Source organism: Zootermopsis nevadensis, unplaced genomic scaffold, assembly GCF_977971745.1.
Source record: "Zootermopsis nevadensis isolate Lab colony 2312 unplaced genomic scaffold, Znev_1.0 Znev_ptg000024l, whole genome shotgun sequence".
NCBI classification, from domain to species: domain Eukaryota; kingdom Metazoa; phylum Arthropoda; class Insecta; order Blattodea; family Termopsidae; genus Zootermopsis; species Zootermopsis nevadensis.
In genome coordinates, this window is record NW_028259156.1 from 1,837,685 (window position 1) to 1,852,961 (window position 15,277).

The 15,277-nt window shown below is 35.2% G+C and overlaps 2 protein-coding genes across 3 annotated transcripts in view; one reads left to right on the plus strand and one right to left on the minus strand.

The window, feature by feature from the left end:
* The window catches only part of LOC110827843 (uncharacterized), a 536,626-nt gene that overhangs the window by 355,990 nt on the left and 165,359 nt on the right, over positions 1-15,277 (minus strand). The window lies entirely within an intron of this gene.
* The window catches only part of LOC110839933 (retinal homeobox protein Rx1), a 101,537-nt gene continuing 98,120 nt past the window's right edge, over positions 11,861-15,277 (plus strand). The window contains exon 1 of the mRNA XM_022084554.2: positions 11,861-12,044. Coding sequence (XP_021940246.2) covers positions 11,882-12,044 — 163 coding nt within the window. The 5' untranslated portion in view covers positions 11,861-11,881. The remainder of the gene's footprint in view (positions 12,045-15,277) is intronic.

The following is a 15,277-nucleotide window of genomic DNA, read 5'->3' on the forward strand; positions in this document are numbered from 1 at the left end:
GAGAGTCCGTACCGCAAAGAAAACACAACACTTCACCACTACAAAGATCAGTTTGTTAACATTGTTTAGAGAAATAATTTATATTTATTCTGACAATCATATGAAAATAATAAATATATTCTACGGGCAAAATGTAACGAGAGGGTACTTTTCGATAATAATCTAACTCAGGGGTTCTCACCTCTTTCTCGCTGGCGTACCACTAATTATAATTTAACACATTAAATTTACCACTGACTAAATGCGTTCAGGGAAAACGTATTTATTTTAATATTATCTTTTTATTTTCTTACTTATTTCGCGTACCACTCAACATTGGCTCGTGAAACCACCAGTGGTACGCGTACCATAGGTTGAGAAACGCTGATCTAACTAATCTAGAACTTCGGTTTTGGAAATTAGAAAAATACGGCATTGTGAAAGATAGAATACATTCGTGTTTAAATTATCATATTAAATTATTTTATATACCACCTAGTTTATAAAAAAAATTCTGGTGGTTACTGATTGGATCGAATTTTAAACCAAATACGTTGAGCTGGAGTTAATGGAGGTTTCTCCTAATTTCTCGGTTGCCGATTTATTAAGCGTTCGTTTCACGAAGTTGCGTAGGGAGAAATCATTATGTGCTGGTCGTGTCTGCCCGTCCGTCTGTCCAGTCTATTCAACTCGAGAACCACTAGACGAATTTAAATGAGATTTTATGTGGAGTTTGTTCTATTTTGCACGACTTCAATGACGTATTTTGAATATTCTACGAGGTGTGATAATAAAATGACGGATGAGGAAACTCGCGATGTAGACACTGAGGTGCTGCGATCTGATGGCCAAATTTGGAACGACCGAACATAGCAGATTTAATACTTCTAAATTCGAATTGTAAAAAAAGAATGAGGATTTTTGTGTTTTTCAGTACGGAACACATATTCCAAGCTTATCTGCTTGACTTGATAGTTTTAAAATACGAAATTTCTTGTAGATAAAACTGATATTTAAATCGGGGAAATCTTTTATTGGAAAAGTGAAAATAGAAATTATCTATGTCAGCTTGAGATTAATGCCCAACTTTCACGGAATCCATTTCATTTGAAACGTATACGCGAAAATCATGTAGCCTTTCACGATATCATAAACGTAAATACTTAAACCATAATTTTACAGCCTATAAGGAAATGCAGATCATGACTGTGTGTCTGTCCCTAATTTTTCAACATCCAGCGACGTCTCGACACGCCATTTTTATACTTAATAATTTCATGTCGACTGTAGTCTATTACACATATTTCGGTCTTGTAAAATTACGGGATGAAATCGACATTACACACAACACAACGTCTTAAAATGTTTTTGTGGTGATAAATTTTCGGAATGTATACAACCCTTGTAAAATTACTTGTGGGATATTGAACAACATGGCAACATCGCGCATATTTCAGTCTGTGTACCTTCTGGTTTAATGTCGATAAATAATTGACTGCTGGAATCAGGCATGTCAAATATTTGGAGGATTTGGATTATGAACACTTTTGCAAAAAATTTGCAAACATTTTCAAAAGTATGAATTAAACGAAATTTGAGATTATGTGTAACAAGTGCCAAGTAGTGGACATTGTAAACACAAATTCATCGTTAATTATGTAAGTTTTGATTTACGATTACTTAAAGCCTTATTATGAAGGCGTAGACCTAGAAATACGACATTTGAAGAAATGCGGATGTTAGCCACTTTCGCGGGGACAACTTGCTGGCTAAGTGAGATGAAACATGAAGGATATACAACACACATTCATCGAGTGCCGAGGTTAGAATAATAGTGAAATGAGCCTTACCTCCACTTCTCAACACGCCTTCACAGTGTATTGCGTAGACACAGGGGCAAATTAAATGCAAAACTTATGCACCTTAAATTTATTCATCATTTTATTAAGCTATACTGAACATATCGATAATCCTTAGATCGCTGCTCTCCAATACCCAGGCTATCGATTATTCTTCCGTGATCCTGATAGACCCATTATCGAAGTCCCCTCCAGAATTAGTTTGTATCAGCAGGCCTGTACACTTTCGTCTCACTAGGCTTAGATGTTTCATAAAACAGTCTGATTTTGAAACGTTAAAAACTGCACACATATTAGGTAAAAATATACTAATTAGACGCATGGAAACAAAATACTTTCTGGCGACGAAATTTGAATTATGTTCTAGTCTCTAGGTTCGAGATGTGGTTAGTTCGGCTTCATACCCGTTTGTTAGTTGTGTGGGCCAAACACTCGCCTGTATTAACTCGTAATTTCCGGTTGCACTATTGAGTTTCTGTTTTGTACGTTGTGGGGAACGTTGATTGGTCGATTGTACCACAAATTAATTCACTAATCCTGTGCTGTGATGGCTAATTAGCATACACAGAGTGGGAATCGCTCAAACACACGAGTGTCCCCGTCAGGAAATTGTTGGACAGCCATGTTCAAAAGAAACTTGTATTATACATCTAGTTACGTGACGTTGTGGACGCTGCATGGATCAACGTACCAAATGCAGACGAACGTTCGGACATTGACCAGTAAGTGGAATCAGCTGGCAGAAGTAACAAGCTAGGAAATGTATGCATACCTTACAGTAAAAACTATGACAAATTATTTGTTTTCTTCTAGATTTTATATCCGTGTGTACTATGTATTTTCTTATTTATTTCAAGAGCCTCAAAACTTTAGGGGAATGTACACTTTTGTGCACAATTTTTTTTTGCTCCGATTAATAAGGTATTAACACTTGAGATATGAGCTTGGACGGATGCAAATCTTTACGGAAAGTACCCGTTATTGTCAATCATTTACAACGAAAATTCATTTATTTGTTATCGAATTGTTACTGCGGACAGACAAACAGACAAACATGGCGAAGATAGCACTCCAAAAACGTCCAAAAGTTACTAAGTGTCTGTCCGGGTAACTCCATTCAGCAGTAGAGTCGTTTTTGAAGCTCAAATGTTCAATAAATACACATTTTCTAGAACCCAAAGGCTCCATACTATAACTACACAAGTCTATACAAGATCCTTAGCCATTTTAATCCAGTCATACCCTCCCGCTATATGTATTTAATGTAAATTATCCTTTCTTTCATGTATATTTCTTCCAAATATTATTTTAAAATATTTATTAAATTAATTAGATTATTCATTTACTAATATGAACAGCATAAATAAATATAATTCTTCCCTTAAATTAATTTAATCAACAATAAATTAACTTAAAATGGAATTCTTTACATGAAGAAACAAGAAATTTAAAACTATTCAAAATTCATTAATTCATAATTTTCCTGATTCGTACTATACCAAGACCACAGATATTCCAGAGTTAATACGACGAAAGGCAGGCCTACTGTGGGGGTTTTTTATGGCAGACACATAAGGCAAGACTGTATTGATCTATCGGCACGTCTATCTCAACGACACACAGGCCCTGAGCTCACTGTGTCATGTCAGACTTCTTGCATTCCTAAGGACAAGTTAATCTTTCACCTGGACTCCAACGTGATAAGGTCAATCTAATTATCTCGCTGATTAGCAAGATAATTAATCATTTTCAGTTGCGTCGGAAAGGCGATGTTGCCACATCGCACCCTGCTCGCTGCAATCAGCGTTTCACGAAAGTTCTTCAACGATTTCTAAGTTTATAAAACACTGATGTAGTTTTTAAAATTTTATATTACGGTAAGTGATGAGTTCTGTTTAATGTCACTTGATAAAACATACGTCAGACATTCTCATTATATTCTATGGATCCATAAGTTAGTCAGATGCAAATAGGTTGTGGAATACGTCATAACAATACAATATATATTACTCATTATTATTATTAAGATTTCAAAAATATAATAAACCATCAACAAGTGACTTAAGAAACTTCATGTTTTAAACTTACTTCAATTATAATCTGTTTCAGTTCTTTCCTGTGTTTAAAAAAATCACTGCACTGAAAGAATCAAAGAATCCGAGCGAAACAGCTGCACCAACACTGAATAAAAATAACAGTTGGTTATTCCGAAATCGTTTAGTTTGTTTTGAATTGCAAAAATAAACACATATTCGCTCCTCATTAGATTCTTGTGCCTTTAAAATGTCGGCCTGTCCGCATGTAACAATTTAATGACACGTACATTTTTTTAATTAACGTTGGACAAAATGACAAATGCTTCGTATTATGGCCTCCAGTCGTCTCGAATGAAACAGTCTGTACATTTGTTACGGCAAAGAATGTATCGAACAAAAGTTGTTCACAAAAACAAAACACATTTTATTATCTTCGAAAAAAAAAATTAAAAATAAAGTGACTGAAATTACTTAAAACACAAACATTACATTATGTAAGTCGCTTACCATACGTCATATTTATTTATGAGATTGTAAGACAGGGTCGAAAGCTAAAATTCAAAACTGAAAATCAATAAACAATAATAACACATCAGAATTGTTACACTGTACATAACCCATAGTTCGTAATAAACTGTAACTATGAGTAGACCTACGTTGCAAAGGGAGAATTGAGAAATATGCAAAATGAGAAATTTCTTCATTTAAAACCAAAATGGATGAGATGGTCAGGGCATGTTGTGTCCGTTAAAGAGACGGAAAATATGTACACATTACTAAAAAACTTTGTATATAAAATACAACTTGGGACACATAAACATACTGTAGACGTAAATAAAAGGATAACATTAAACTACATCTTTAAGAAAGATGGCGTGAGGTTGTGGATTGTCTTCATCCGACTTATAATCTCTTCGAACGCGATAATAAATCTACCATCAACTTCTCGAGAACTTCAAGGAGACTAATCCTGTTGTACATAAAGGTAAATTACTGTAAGGAAAAGAAATCTAGAAATTAATGGTTACCGATTTCAGATGTTGTACACAAAACGTGACAAAGTATCCTCTTCAAAAGCACAATGTTATAAGTAACAATTAGATTAGACGTTTATCCAAAAACGTTTTAACAAACAACGAAGGAACGATTTTCACATACACAAGATTTCACACTTTACCTTCTGGGTAGACGCCGTGTTACCCTGTAGGTAGTTACCAACGTTTAGGTGGGCCCTGCTGTCTCTCTCATCAACATACACCAAATATTTCCCAACTCTTTTGAGCGTACTTTCTTTAAACTAAGTGCAGTTTCTTCTCCAAATTTATTTTTCTTAACTTCTGAATGCTGACTCGAAGGTATTCAACTAAGTTACTAGGTCAGAACAGCTTGCAGTATTGGCAGATTTCTGAAAATAAGGTAATATGATATTTCGTTCATTTTCAACGAAGAACTTTTTTTTTCTGATGTAATCGTTCAATTACCGGACGCACGCTGGTTGAGTGTCGACTGCCGGCTAACAAGATTTCCTGAAGGAAAGCAGCTTTGATGCTGCGAGATTAAGAAAAAATATGTCATTTCCTTTCTAGAAAACGTATTTGCCTGTTTCTTTAAATGCATGAAATTTTCCCCACACATCCGTACCTTTAGCAGTTCTAACGTTGCCAGTTACTTTACAAGGAAAGTCAGGCTTGTGGCATTATCGGATCCACGTACCTTTAACAGTAACCTAACTGTCTTTCGAAATTCTGACGTGAGATCAACACTAGCGAAAAGAAATATACAATTTTGAAACCTGTTTAGTGATTTTCTTTAAAAATAAACTACCCAACTAAATAATTTAAGAAAGAAACAAGGAAAAGTAGGAATCTGGAATTATTTTAATGGAAGTGTTTTTAAAATTTAAAATGCAAAAGTGGCGAGGGTGTGAATTCAAAAACTCTATTTGTATTAGACGTATGATTTATAATCGAGAGATCAAATCCAGTTCGTGATCAATACATTTTCACATTTCTTCCAAAAGAATGATGATATATCATTTTAAAATAGGCTAGAACCACTGTATCCTTCACAATTCCTTGTTCAAAATACATATTCTACCATATATCATGTGAATTCTCAAATGCTAATCTGTTATCTCTCAAAGCAAGAGCAACCGAGACGGACGGACGGACGGAATGTAGTCTGTTATAGTCTATGCACGTATAGGCCTATAGATAATCCAGGTGGCACTGACTTTTGCATCAGGAATAATTAACGACGAATAGGTCAGATTTTTCTTCGCACATCAGATGCAGTTTTGAGCAAAGATTTATGAAAAAAAAAAATCTTTGTCAAAGTTTAGGCTTAGGCCATTTATCGTATTCATCAAACCGCTTCCATAATTGTATTGTTCACGTACAGCCTTACTCAAAAATGAGATATTCCCTAAACGTATTCTTAATACCTTTAGGGAGAAAATAATTTAATACTCTTGTAGATTATAAATCCGTCTAAGCGTATTGATCCTATTCTATCAGGCATGGACCTGCTTATTTTCAGAGCATTTCGAGGTTCAGACGACTTAAGATATTTACTATATCGTAATTGGATTAAAATAATATAAAGTGATTACTGAGTTCGGAAACCACTTCGTGCTTTACAAAAGCCACTGGACTTCACGTTTTCTACTGTCATGCTGGCTGCAGGCACACAGGTAGGCCACATACGTAGGTTCAACATTTCCTAAATTTCGTTCTTATAGAGGGGAAGCTAGTTCTGTAAATCGCCAGGTGGTCACGGAACACGAAGAACGTTACCTGGAAACTTCTATTTCGTCTGGTCTTGAAGTCAGACAAATAAATGACCGGTTTCAGCCTCAGGATTATAACCGTCTAGTGGTCTCTTAAACCCTTGTCTGCCTCTATCTTCTTGTAGATATTTGAAGGAACTTCGTTTTACCTTGACTGTTCAAATACCAAAACTGCTGAAAGGTACCAAGTGATACATAAATGCGTTTCGAACAATTCCAATCAGGAGCTGCACCGACTAAGGCAGGATTTTATGGAACTTTTTCTAACACGATCCGAATGTTTGGCCACCTGAATTTTACGCTTCCAAACGCTATCACCTCCAGAATGATGAAATATCCAGAAATGAAAAAAAAAAATCATCTGTGGTACCCTCTATTTCACCGCCAATTCTTCATTAGCCAAGGTCTGCCAGACGGAATTATAAAGAACCACGGCGATGAGGAATGTCAGGAAATCATGCAGGCCCCTATCACCAGTTTTCAGTGACTTCAACTACCAACATCTGGGCAAAGCTCTAAGCTCCGAAGACATGGTTCTCAAATATCATAAATGTTAAATGAAACCAAACTTTGAAGCCGCTGATAAGTCCTGTTCATCGACAAGAATCTGTATTAAACATCAAGGGTTCGTGCTCCGTCTGTGGCAAATCAAGTCCATTCATAAAGAATGTACAGAACTCACTGTTCGAAATAAGGACGTACTTGTGATAATTGTAGCGACTTCAAACCTTCAATTTTGAATACAGTAGATTTCGGTTAATTGGTCCATCGGTTAATCGGAGCAAATCTTAAAGAACAAATCTTTTTAACTCTTTACGTGGAACTTCGCTTAATTGAGACAAAGTGTTCTAGTCCAGATGTGTCCCAATTAAACCGGAATCCACTTCATATGATTATCAATAAAATATAAAATAATATTTGTACAGAACCGTGTAATAATTATTTTATATATTTCAAAGACGGTTATAAACGTAATAGATATTCTGATTATGTCCTATTTTATTTTTGGATTTTAAATAACTTCAAACTCGAAGATGAATTTATTTGGTGTAACTGTTTGTAAAACACAAGCTAATATTCCAGCTGTAATATTTACAACAGAAACACATCAATGACAAAAATGATGTAAAGACGTGGAAGGCCAAAAGTTTGAAACCGGTGGCTCGCGAACCCCACCCTCCTCTCTGAGTAATCCTACATTCAACTCCTTGTTAACCAAAATAATCCAACAACTCTGTGTATGTTGATGCATCCAGATGACGCAATATGGTGTGTCGTGCCACGAACAGAAATTGTAAGCATACTAACTTAAAGATTATAAGATGGTATAGTTGCGTCATATTGTGAAGATGCATATTTAATTAATTATTCTTGTCCGTCTAATCACAATTTAAAATTTAAAATTAAGATAATTAAAATATCATGTGATGTTCCTTATCGAAACATTCGATTTACAGTTAGAACAACATAAAAAAAGTTGCATATAAGAAATTACGATTAAGTTTTAAGTTTATATAATTTTAATTTTTATACACCTGAAGATGGTTCATTTAAGAACCGAAACATGTCGTAAGAAAAAGATGTTCTAAATGTAAATCGAATGTTTCGATAAGGAACATCACATGATATTTTAATTATCTTAATTTTAAATTTTAAATTGTGATTAGACGGACAAGAATAATTAATTAAAGATTATAGTCTATTTTTCTTTATTTTACTTATATAGTCTTTCTATTCAGAACTTCGTAGAATTTGAAATAGCCTAGTTATTTTTCAGTATTTATATTACAAAATTAATTTCAACTGTTTTGTATCAATGGAAAACGTAAATAATTTTACATTTTACATGTCTTTGATGCCATCAGCTATTCATTAGGGATTACAGAGGTCTTACAAGTCTTATTATACGACTCTATAAACCTTAAAGTAACAAAATATGCCTATACTCCAATGCAGTCGAAGCTGGTTTAAAATCTCTCACCGCTATCAACACGGTAACATAGACTGGCCTGGGTTTGAACTCGGGACTGCGCTGTGAGAAGTCAACTCTCCAAGAGGTTACTTCTTAGGGGTATTACAAAAAGGGCTCTTAATTCTAGTAAGGTTACCGACCCCTGTTCTGGGCATATACAACTTCATGCATTTCATGTACCCTCTGAGATAACTTTTAATGACGTGTCTACAACGGGCATCCTCTGTTGCATTTCAACATGACCCATGACCCTTCCTTACAGAACACCGACAGCAGATACCAATCTCCACTCTACTCATTATTTTGTAACATTTTCATAGGCAGTGTGGTTTTGTAAATTAAATTTTGCATTAATCACGTTTGTATATTTTTATGTACTCAGTCTGAGTTGTTGGTAAATTAAACGTTGCTGATTATTGGGGGTCTCTGTTTTATTTGTGTATTTGTTCTGAATTTACCCCAGAGCTACTGCCATCGACAATGAACATACTACCATATAAATTATAGCGACGCGCAACATATCCAAAAAGATTCATAGCCTAAACCAATATTTTAGCCTACAATTCAGTTTATAATTAGTGAGAACTATTATAAAAGATGCTGTTTTATCATCTCCGCCCTGATGATGGAGGCAGCATGTACCTCTGAATCGTCGGTAAGTTTGTGCCAAACTATACGGAGCTACAATCCAAAGTATCGCCTCCATGAAAACTTGAGATGATACACGAAGTATTATAATTATTTTAAGCTTGAAAGTATGAATTAAGCTAATCCCTATCTCCGGACCGGAGATAGGGATTAGCTCTATCTAGTGGGCCCAACTGTGTAGGAACCTGAAGACGGAGATAGAGTCCCATCTCCGAAACGTCGTTTTTACGTTTTATATTTACTAGACGATGGATAATATCCAAGGAAAAAGTCCGGAGATAGGGATTAGCTCTATCTAGTGGGCCCAACTGTGTAGGAACCTGAAGACGGAGATAGAGTCCCATCTCCGAAACGTCGTTTTTACGTTTTATATTTACTAGACGATGGATAATATCCAAGGAAAAAGTCCGGAGATAGGGATTAGCTCTATCTAGTGGGCCCAACTGTGTAGGAACCTGAAGACGGAGATAGAGTCCCATCTCCGAAACGTCGTTTTTACGTTTTATATTTACTAGACGATGGATAATATCCAAAGAAAAAGTCCGGAGATAGGGATTAGCTCTATCTAGTGGGCCCAACTGTGTAGGAACCTGAAGACGGAGATAGAGTCCCATCTCCGAAACGTCGTTTTTACGTTTTATATTTTACTAGACGATGGATAATATCCAAGGAAATTTTTTTTCAATTAATTATTTCAATGGTTGTTAACAACTTACTTGTTCCCTTAATTTAAATAAAATGAATGTTACTTTTATTTCATGACAAGAAATACATAGCTCGTATCGCTGAAAATCCACGAAAATTACTACATCTCATTGAAAGATAACACAGACCAAAAATTTCAGACTACGAAGATTATCGCTTCTAAGCGAGATACCTCCTGTATATGCCATGGAAGGTGTCAGGCCTATTAATTTCAGCCCTCTCAGATTGTGCCATTTGAAAACTGGATTTAATTAAATAACATTTTCATTTGTTTAAATCTTGTCAGTCTAATCACAATAAAATTCCTATTAAAAATATTAAAATATTACAATAATTAACATTTAAATATATTAAATGATATTCTCTATCGAAATGTTCGATTTACATGTAATGTAATATTTTAATATTTTTAATATGAATTTTATTGTGATTAGACTGACAAGATTGAAACAAATATATATTTATCACAATATGACGCAACTTTATCATCTCATAACATTTTAATGTTTATGGTTATTCGGTGCAAATAAAATTATGTGGGGTGTAAACTGAAATTCCTACTTTTACTGATTCCGTTTTAACTTTAAATTTAAGCCTGCTCCCACATTGACAATAGGCCTACCGTACGTCTTACGACTTTTATGACCTGAACCGGAAAATATAAAAATTAAGCCTGGAAGAATTGTACCGCTGGACTTTGTTTGAGATTCACATATAAAAACTACGTCAGCTTCGACTACAGAACGTACTCCCATAAGAACAGGATCGGCCCACGTCTTCGACCCTCCGTACCTTAGTGTTTCAAAAACATTAATAGCCTACAAAATTTTTCATAAAATTTTATAATACCTTCTACGTACGGACTACGGCCTTAAACAAATGTACAATAGACTAATTCAACTCAATTCATTCCGAACCAAAATTCTGCATGTAGATGATACGTGTCGTACCTTCAGCCCTGTCTATAATTAATTCTATGAAATGTACTTGGTAACAAATTACGAGTTAAATCGTCGAAAGCATTTAGAGAGACGTTATTTAAAAATTCGCCTCATGGCAGAAATACAAAGAATATGCACCTGGTATTACCGGAATTTCAAAGCGACTGAAGATAAAAATAGTCTGATACGTCTACTACGAAGATGGATGCGATAGGTTCTTGGAGAACATTATAACTACCGAAAATTCTGCAAGGTCTCCAGAAACGTTTTAACAGCCTCGCGTCACAAAAATATCACGACACGAAAACCAAATTATATTTTATTCCGCGTGTTTTTAGAAAGTCACGTATACAATAAAAGTTTCTCAATTATTTTTAAATTTATTTACGTCTCTAGGTCACCGTCCGGTATCGTTTCTTGTTTATATCCGTGTTACCTCAACAGCTCGCTATCGCGAATTGTCCGATGTCCACTTCAGCTGTTCTATATTCGCCCAGTTAACAAGACAGCTCGGTCGTACATCAGCGCTTCCTAGTAGCGGAATCCACAAACAGCCCAGATTAATCAGATCTCTCATTTCACGTTCGGCTGTTTTACGAGATTTCAGCGTCGTTACGCAACAATGAAAATAAATCCGCCTCGAAGTGAATCTCTCCTGACAGCATAAATTAGCTCAGTTATTCCACAACACATCATTTACCCAAGCGGTAAACTGTCTTTCGATCGTCAGTCGATTGCGAGCTTGAAAGTGGGGTTAGTACACCGACCGTGATTGGTTGCTCGCTCGATGACGTCACGCCCCCTTTCGATGGACCCGCCCTATCCAGGATCCTTAATGTACCCCTGGGGGGCACGGGGGGTTAATGTGAATTCCGTTGCTGTGTGAAGAGAGAGAGAGAGAGGGCCCTAAATCTTTTTTGAGACTGGGTGAGAAGGGCAGTCTCCGGTAGGCGATGGAGGCAGAAGGCAGCGATACTGCCGCGGACCTGGTTACGGCCAGGATGTTGTTCAGCGGGTTGCAAGTCAAGGCGTCGTCCCAGCAGGCCGGACCGCGTCACACCATAGATGCGATACTAGGGCTGAGCGCTCAGTCTTCGGGGGGAGCTGAGTCCAGCGGTGAGTAACAAACCACTTACCTTCACTCATTATAACTGTTTTAAAGACGCTGTATCAACTAATGAATGACTTGTGTGTGATAGATTGTAAAGAAGGGATATTGGGCCGTCTTCGAGTAGGATTTCAAAAGTATATCGGGACTGAGAAACGATTTCTGTGCCGAGAATCGAACCCAGAGTCTTTCGAACGAGAAGCAGTGACGCACAGCTGGGTTTTGCTCGTAGAAATGTCTGCTTGAGAAGACCTTTTCCACAACCTAGGCTACTTTGACCCTGTTTATTTCTGAATATAATTCATCCAGCGCCAAAATTAGAAACAAAATTCTCTCCTTCTCTGAGAAACTTTGAAATTTCGCATCAGCGACTCACCTTAATGTAGTACACGTGTGTGTGTGGAGATATACTTCAACTTTCTTACGTCTCTAGAACAGATATATCTTGATTTCTTTCATAATTTGAGTGCATCAAGTGACTTGAAGTTGGCTAAACTCAATTATAGTTGTGATTTTTAATGACAGAGTTAGACTAGGCCTATACGTTAATTATGATATGGAGATACACACAAACAGAGAAAATATAAGGTAATATATTTGCGTCATATTGTGAATTAGGTTAATATTTTAATATTTTCCGTCAAATCACAATTTTAATAAGATAATAAAACATAAAATATTTAAAATATCATTTCACGTTCCGCATCGAATGATCGATTTACAAATTGGAACGTAGAGAGAGAGAGAGAGAGAGAGACGTTCCAATTTGTAAATCGATCATTCGATGCGGAACGTGAAATGATATTTTAAATATTTTATTTTTTATTATCTTATTAAAATTGTGATTTGACGGAAAATATTAAAATATTTGAGAAAATATATTAATAATTTAGAATGGAACGGTTAAATTATTCAAGTGTTACCTGCACTGATATATTATGTTAAAACTGAGGTAAGATTATCACAGAACGTTATTATCAATCTCCATAAAAATTAAAGTAAATATTTATACTGCACGCGGGGTTCGAAGTCAGTATTTGGGCCTGGGAAGGTTATTGTTACGAAGGGGTGAGACAGTGTCTCTGGTGATCTCCAATCTCCAGATGACACAATCCCACGTCCTAGTCCGAGCAAGCCAGCGGCTTACAACACGGTTAAGGAATATTAGTGCGTACGGCGCGTAGCAATTGTTTCGACTTCTCTGGGTTTATGGCGAAGGTCGGAAACAATTTTTGGTTAACAATATCGATTATACTTTCTGAGGTTTTGCTCAGTTCCGCCTAAACTTTTGTTAACCACAAACAAACACGTGTTTTATTGAGAAATGTAGCGTTATTCGATATTTTGATTAACCGCAGGTACGGATAGGTAATGGCCAATAGACCGAGAACTGAAAACAGTGTTTATTAAAGAATGGTCAACAACCAACCAAACCATTGGCCTAACTGCATTAATTAATCAATTTGTAATGCTGTTACAAACTCAGATAAACAAATGATTTAACAGAAAATATGCAAAACAATGTATAAAACGCATTTCGATGGAACTTATGGAATGTAACGTAGATCTAATCACATACACAAACATTACATTTAAATTCGCTTATTTATTTTGTTAAAAGTACAAATAAGACCATAAATTGGTACGAATAACTTAAATAAATGTTATGTTGAAGAGATTTTAAAAAAATGTAATCACTAACCAACACTTGTCTGTTACGTAGACAGATACTAAAAATATATGTCAATTCTTTTCCCCTTTCAAAATTGGATTTTACTTAAATTATTCTTCTGTTTGTATGGGCTTATTTCCATGGTAACATATAATTAATATAGTTAATATGTATCAAAGCGATGTAGGCTACATACGTATTTACAAACAATGAATAGACTTTCACTGGTGATTTCAAACATTGCACAGTCTAATTCAAATCTAAGAGACAAATCATCTTGTATACATCATCGATAATTTGTAATTTCAAAATTGTGGCATGACGAGAATTAGTAACGCTACACGCTTACCATAAAATACTACGGAATTAATAATAATTCAACATTAACATTAATAATTGAAGTCTATACATTATTTTGAAGAGTTATTTACAATAATATAAATTAATAACAATGAACTTAAACATTCCAGTATATCACAGCGGGGGGAATCCTTACAAATTTATTGTGAAAATAATAGTTTTTTTAGAAGATTTATCTGCGAATATCATATAATATCTTTTTTCCGTTTTTACGATAATTTCCTCGCCATGTTCCTCTTTTCTTCTCTTTCTAAATCTTTCTTTCATATTTTAGTTATTGAAATATATCCTCCACATAACGTTATCTATATTTTTCTTGGTTTCCCACTGCTTTACAGTTTCTTCGTTCCTTCTTTTACTACTTCTTCATCTGTCTTTATGTAGTCTAATCTGCCTATTTCTTATTAAACAATTCTTTATTTTATTTATTTTAATATTCTCATCCCTTTTATCCTTACCAGTTCTTCTCAGCTTCTATTGCTCTGTAGATTATTATTTTCACTGTTGGTAACATTGAAAAACATTTGGCGTCAAATGAGTACTAAATTACCACTAAATTGTTACAAATTTTACAGCCAACTGCTGGAACTGAAAATACCTACTCTGTTGGATCTGATAGAAAAGGCCGATCCCTAGTTCAGGGGAACAGGGATTGGAGCATTTCTGTTGGACCCAACAAAATAGGTATTTTCACCTGAAGACGGCAGCGGAGATAGCTCCCGAAACGTACTGGGCTCATTTTAGAATACTGAACTATAGAACTAGTCCAGAAAAAAAATAGTAATATTAAATTAAACTCATCATCGTTGCATTGCTTTAAAGATGAAACTCGTAACATTTTACGTTTTGTAAATGTTTAGTGTTTTTAAAGTTAATAATATGTTACTACAGAGACGATATTCAAACATTTTTTTGAAATTACACTTTCGCTGAATCTTTGTTCGTATATTTTAATTTTTATTTTGGGCCGACGCTAATTTAGGGCAAAATTACACGTTCCAGCGAATATATAAGTTTTTAATTGAGATAAAATTCTTTCAAGAAAAGTTGTAATTTTCTATAGAATACAGACACTGTGTCTTGAAAACAGTTGTACACAATTCTGATTTCGAAAACGTGGTCCAAATTCCAGCGATAGCCCTGCTATCTCCGTTTAGGACTCATTGTAAGGGCGTATTCTTAGAATACAGACTTCGTGTGTAATCGATA